The sequence below is a fragment of the Myxine glutinosa genome, chromosome 7 (assembly GCF_964187855.1).
Source record: "Myxine glutinosa chromosome 7, kmMyxGlut1.1, whole genome shotgun sequence".
Lineage (NCBI taxonomy): Eukaryota > Metazoa > Chordata > Myxini > Myxiniformes > Myxinidae > Myxine > Myxine glutinosa.
Window position 1 is genome coordinate 142,213,913 of NC_136267.1, and position 6,375 is coordinate 142,220,287.

General features: G+C 46.4%; 1 protein-coding gene across 1 annotated transcript; it reads left to right on the forward strand.

Moving 5' to 3' along the window:
* The first annotated feature begins 263 nt into the window (after window positions 1-263).
* LOC137431701 (heat shock cognate 71 kDa protein) lies at window positions 264-6,149 on the forward strand. Its single transcript, XM_068123329.2, has 10 exons — window positions 264-840; window positions 1,598-1,815; window positions 2,891-3,096; window positions 3,230-3,382; window positions 3,595-3,867; window positions 3,969-4,251; window positions 4,460-4,662; window positions 4,946-5,144; window positions 5,395-5,627; window positions 5,714-6,149. Exons 2-10 carry the CDS (start codon window positions 1,611-1,613, stop codon window positions 5,891-5,893), a joined length of 1,935 nt encoding a protein of 644 aa, XP_067979430.1. The 5' UTR covers window positions 264-840; window positions 1,598-1,610; the 3' UTR covers window positions 5,894-6,149.
* Window positions 6,150-6,375: the final 226 nt, after the last annotated feature.

The following is a 6,375-nucleotide window of genomic DNA, read 5'->3' on the forward strand; positions in this document are numbered from 1 at the left end:
AGGCTTGCACAGTTGCACTTGCACGCGGCAGGACACCGGAAGGCACGTGACCGGCAGTAGCTCACCGTCAGACTCGGATGTTCCAATGACTTGACAAAAAAATACCCGCCTAAAACAGAAATCTCGATGGATCACATTTTTAATAGATTTATGCATCACGTCACCAAAAGTATATCTTTTTCCGAGACATTACTTTAATGTTTCTTTCGTTTACTTCACGTTTCTCACACAATGAATTACGCGGTAGTAGAAGAAGAAGATTCAGAACGGGAAGATGTTCGACCCGTCGAGATTGAGTAATGCTGCCCACTCATAAACTCCCTATCCCCACTGCTTCAGTGCTTCGACATACCGACTACCGGTACCTACTACCTATCCACCGTCACTACAACCTTTTCCAGCAAGAGCACATAACCACTCTGAGAGGAACCATACGTGAAGCACTCTTTTTTCAGTTTTCTGCATTATCGCAGCATTCACGTTAAATATTACCGAGCGCATGGTAATCGTTTAAAGTTTGGCACGACATCTGGATTTAACTTATAACCCAAGTCAAAAAGGCGATATAATGAGTTTAACCGTGATTATGAAACCAATAAAGGCGAATTCGTCGAAATGACGTCGAAGAGCCTGGAACTTGCGGTAAATCGCGCGCAGGCGCATTGTCACATCCTCACACGTCATGCGCATTGACGACGATACGTATATGAATTGCCATTGGTCGAAGTAGGTCACGTGCTCGTGGAACTTTCTGGAACGCAGCCGCGTCTATAAAGGCAGTTCGCACCGACGCCACGAGGTCGCGTTTTCCATCGGCAGCGAACGAATAGTCATCCTCAGGTTTCTGGAAAGCGGCTTCTTGCTTTGTCGTCTTGTTTGGCCTTTCCGAGCGGCTTTTTGTTACCATAATTCTTGTGTGTTTTGTTTGGGTGCTTTAATGTTTTTCTTCACGCGTGTCAGTCGATGCTTTTGAATGTAGGCCTATTAATGTATTATTTAAATACTTCAATTAAGAAATTATCTCAGCTGCTAGATTATTTATTTATTTTTCTGTAATACGGTAATTGTAGAATGATTTTTTTTGATGGTTTTGTGAGATTTGTTTTTTGTACGATTTGGTTTTTTTTTTTAATTGATCGTAGTTTGATTCGTTCATTGCGGAGCAAATTTAATACAAAACCGATTTTTTTTTGTGGTTAATGGGCTCTGGATGTGGTAGCCGACACACGTGGCGCGTAAAAAAAAAATGGCGTCTGCGATCTTGTCGCGTGAATGTTATTCAAAACACCCCCTCCCTTTCCCCTCTTTGTCTTTTTGGTGACGTCACTCGCTCTCAACTCTTCGAATATGTACTACTTTTTTTTTTTTTACCAAACGCATGTTGCTTTTGCTGCTGAGTGTGGATTGTTTAAATTAAATGCTTTTGAAAGTTTCGATGTCATCGCCCTCCTTTTCGCTTCGGTCCTGATGTGTTATCATGGCAACATGACTCGCCCACGTGACTAGCTCTAACATTGCCATGGAGTCTTTGTTTGCTCGCTGCTTGTGCTGGAAGGTGTGGTTTCCTTGTTCACCTGGTGTGATGTGCATTTTGCAGAAACCCCACCACCATGTCGAAAGGACCGGCAGTAGGTATTGATTTGGGTACCACTTACTCGTGCGTCGGAGTATTCCAGCATGGCAAGGTGGAGATCATTGCCAACGACCAAGGCAACCGAACCACGCCCAGCTACGTGGCGTTTAACGACTCAGAGCGGCTCATTGGTGATGCTGCCAAGAACCAAGTGGCCTTGAACCCCACAAACACCATATTTGGTATGCGTTGTCTCAGGATTTGGTGTTTATAATTGCAAATGGCAAATCCTCCATTGATTGCTGACACGCCATTAGAAACCAAGGCAATTTGAGTCTATTCCAGCAGGATGTTTTTGCCACCTGTTGGGCCGCTGTCTTGGGATATTAATCTGCTGAGTCTCCACAGTGGATCTTCTACCAATAAGTTTCCACTACTAATTACTGCAGCTACATTGTGTGCTATCATGGTTGCCTACACTTTATAGGCCATTGTGTTGAAGCTAACCCCCGCTCTGGTGGGGAAAATGGCCTTAAAGCGATCATTCATTTTCATTCATTCATTGTGTGCTATCATGGTTGCCTAGACTTTTTTTTTTTTTTTTTTTGGTAAAATTGTGCAGCTATTTGTTAAATATATAGGCCATTGTGTGTTGTCGTGGTTGCCTAGACTTTATAGGCCATTGTGTGTTATGGTTGTCTCGACCTATTATTTTTGGTAAAATTGTGCAGCTATTTGTTAAATATATAGGCCATTGTGTGTTGTCGTGGTTGCCTAGACTTTATAGGCCATTGTGTGTTATGGTTGTCTCGACCTATTATTTTTGGTAAAATTGTGCAGCTATTTGTTAAATATATAGGCCATTGTGTGTTGTCATGGTTGCCTAGACTTTATATGCCATTGTGTGTTGTGGTTGCCTAGACTTTTATATGCCATTGTGTGTTATGGTTGTCGACTTATTATTTTTGGTAAAATTGTGCAGCTATTTGTTAAATATATAGGCCATTGTGTGTTGTCATGGTTGCCTAGACTTTGTCGGCCATTGTGTGGCCCGCTGTGTGCCATCATGGTTGCCTAGACTTTATAGGCCATTGTGTGCTATCATGGCTGCCTAGACTTTGTAGGCCATTGTGTGGCCCGCTGTGCTATCAGTATCATGGTTGCCTGGACTTTATAGGCCATTGTGTGCTATCATGGTTGCCTAGACTTGTTATTGCTATTTATTTATTTTTTTGGTAAAATTGTGTAGCTACTGGTTAAACATGTATGTATATATGCCATGTGACACACTGGTAACCAGTGCCTTGTGATTTGCAGATGCAAAGCGTCTGATTGGTCGCCGCTTTGAAGACAACATTGTTCAAACGGACATCAAGCATTGGCCCTTCAATGTTGTCAGCGATTCTGGAAGGCCCAAGGTGGAAGTGGAGTACAAGGGTGAGACGAAGTCTTTTTACCCAGAGGAAATCTCCTCAATGGTGCTCACAAAAATGAAGGAAATTGCCGAGGCTTACCTGGGCAAGGTGTGTACATCCATTTTTTAAAAGTAATTTATTTTCTTCCTTTACTCGGCCTTTGGCCATTGCTCAGGTTGACGTTTTTATTATTTATTTATTTTATTTTCCCTTTTTCCTCCTCCTCCTCCTCCTCCCCCAGGCCGTCGCCAATGCGGTGGTGACCGTGCCGGCGTACTTCAACGACTCTCAGCGTCAGGCCACCAAAGATGCCGGCACCATTGCTGGCCTGAACGTGCTTCGCATCATCAACGAACCGACCGCTGCCGCGATTGCCTACGGTCTCGACAAGAAGGTTCGCCTGGTGGTTGCATTTTGGCCTTGGGTTTAAAAAGCTTTCGCGATGATGATGCTTGAAGATCCATTCGCAGTCTCAACCAGACGCCTTCGGGCAAATGTTGGGGAACGGCCTTCCTTGGATGTCTGAGCGACGCTTCCCTTCGTCCTATCTGCACCGATTTGTTTAAAAACGCTAGGCTTGCTGCTCCTTGTTGTTGTTGTTTTTAGGTTGGTGGTGAGCGAAACGTGCTCATCTTTGACCTGGGCGGCGGTACATTTGACGTGTCCATCCTCACGATCGAGGACGGCATCTTCGAGGTGAAGTCGACGGCTGGTGATACCCATCTGGGTGGTGAGGACTTCGACAACCGCATGGTGAACCATTTCATCCAAGAGTTCAAGCGGAAGTACAAGAAGGACATATCGGACAACAAGCGTGCGGTGCGGCGGCTCCGCACCGCATGTGAGCGTGCAAAGAGAACCCTGTCGTCGTCCACGCAGGTATTGAATACCCGATGACTGGCTACTTCCTTTGTTTGCTCCCCGGGGGGTTTTTTGTTTTTTCTTTATTTCCCCCGATTAGCTTCGCTGTATCCTTGCAGGCGAGCATCGAGATCGACTCGCTTTATGAAGGAACCGACTTCTACACGTCCATAACCCGTGCGCGCTTTGAGGAGCTCAACGCGGACCTGTTCCGTGGCACGCTCGAGCCCGTGGAGAAGTCTCTACGCGACGCGAAGCTCGACAAGGCGCAGATGCACGACATCGTGCTCGTAGGAGGCTCGACTCGAATCCCCAAGATCCAGAAACTGCTGCAAGACTTCTTCAATGGCAAGGAGCTGAACAAGAGCATCAATCCCGACGAGGCTGTGGCCTATGGGGCCGGTGAGTTTTTGGGAGTTCGAGTGTGTTTGAGAATGGACTCGTTGCTATGATGATGATTTTAAATCTCCATTCGCAGTCTCAACCAGACGCTTTCGGGCGCATGTTGGGGAATCTCCTTCCTTGGATGTCTGAGCGACGTGAATGTTTGTTTATTTATTTTGCTATCGAGTTTTCAGCGTTCCAATGGCTGCTGTTTATTTCCCTCCAGCGGTGCAGGCCGCCATCCTCTCCGGCGACAAGTCTGAGAACGTGCAGGACTTGCTGCTCCTCGACGTGACTCCTCTGTCTCTGGGCATCGAGACGGCCGGTGGAGTCATGACCGCCTTGATCAAGCGAAACACGACCATTCCTACCAAGCAGACGCAAACGTTCACGACCTACTCTGACAATCAGCCCGGTGTGCTCATCCAGGTAATGTCTACGTTTCTCGGCACTATCCCGTGTCCCTTCCCCTCATTCGACCTATCGCGTTCTGTTGCTATGATGATGATTTCAATCTCCATTCGCAGTCTCAACCAGACGCCGTCGGGCGCATGTTGGGTATTTCCTTCCTTGGATGTCTGAGCGACCTTGGTCTTGATGTTTAATTATTTATTTTTGTATCGCGTTTTCAGCATTTCGATGGCTGCTTACAAAAAAGTTGAGGCCCTCACTAAGAAATCGATTATTTCTTTCCTTGATGCGTTCATCTCAGGTGTATGAAGGTGAGAGAGCCATGACCAAAGACAACAACCTCCTTGGGAAGTTCGAACTGACCGGCATCCCACCCGCGCCGCGCGGAGTGCCACAGATCGAGGTCACTTTTGACATCGACGCAAACGGCATTTTGAACGTCTCTGCTGTGGATAAGAGCACCGGAAAAGAGAACAAGATCACTATTACCAACGATAAAGGTTCGGTTCAGAATGCACGTGTCTGGCCGAGGTACAAGTTTTAAAAAAGAGGCCATTTTTGAATGTGGGACGGTAAAGTGTTTTTCTCGCTGTGATGACTCTCAAATTCCATCATTCGCAGTCTCAACCAGATACCTTCGGGTGCATGTTGGGGAACGGCCTTCCTTGGATGTCTGAGCGAGAATTGCATAGTTTTTTAATTTGCGCAGTTGTAGTTTGTTGGGTTCCTTGACCTTGGTTCCCTTCCCAGGTCGTCTGAGCAAGGAGGACATCGAGCGTATGGTCCAGGAAGCGGAGCGCTACAAGTCTGAAGACGAGCAACAAAGGGACCGCATCTCCTCGAAGAATGCTCTCGAGTCCTACGCGTTCAACATCAAGTCGACGGTGGAAGACGAGAAGATGCAGGGCAAGATCTCCGACGACGACAAGAAGAAGATCCTGGATAAATGTAACGAAGTTTTGGCCTGGCTGGACAAGAACCAGGTGATTATGACTGCCGGCGCCCGTAAAAGCGCGCCCTTCTTTGTGCGGTTAGCCGAGGGCAAAGTTGATGTGCTTCTCTTCTGCAGATGGCTGAAAAAGAAGAGTTCGAACATCAGCAGAAGGAGCTGGAGAAGCTCTGCAATCCCATCATCACAAAGCTTTACCAAGGAGCAGGTGGCGTTCCAGGAGGCTTCCCAGGTGCAGGCCCGACCGGTGGCGCTTCCACTGGGGGATCATCTGGACCAACCATTGAAGAAGTTGATTAGATGCAACCTCCCGGACGTCTTGAATTTTCTTAAGTCGTGTTGTCCATTGTCTGCCAGTTTTACATCTGATGTTTGCACTTGTTAGGGGGTTTTTTTTATATACATAGTGTTTGTTTACCTTTGAGCCACCATGTGTAACACGACGCCATGTTTTGCTGTTTGTACTTCACGCTACCTGATGGGACCACATTGTGTTTGCCAACGTCCTAAAGTTGTAACTTTACCATTATTTAAAATAAACCTGTTTTGAAGCATGTTTTTGGCTTTTGAGGTTCCACTTTCTGTGCTTCCTGTTTGGTAATGGTAACCTGTTAACCAAGTTGATAACACCCCTCAAGGATGCTCCTTTGCCAGTGAGTGTCTGGATTAAACAATAATTAGAATAGCATCCTTAAATGGGTATTATTGGTGTTCAAACTGCTGTACAACAACAGGCATTTTAAGGCCATTTTCCCCGATAGAGCGGGGGTTAGCCTTGGTGC

What these genes read in the sequence shown, in the direction of transcription:
- LOC137431701 (XM_068123329.2), top strand. Translation starts at nt 1,611, where the DNA reads ATGTCGAAAGGACCGGCAGTAGGTATTGATTTGGGTACCACTTACTCG. An exon ending in CCTACGGTCTCGACAAGAAG is followed by an intron (nt 3,383 to 3,594) that starts GTTCGCCTGGTG and finishes TGTTGTTTTTAG; the next exon opens with GTTGGTGGTGAGCGAAACGT. An exon ending in CACTATTACCAACGATAAAG is followed by an intron (nt 5,145 to 5,394) that starts GTTCGGTTCAGA and finishes TTCCCTTCCCAG; the next exon opens with GTCGTCTGAGCAAGGAGGAC.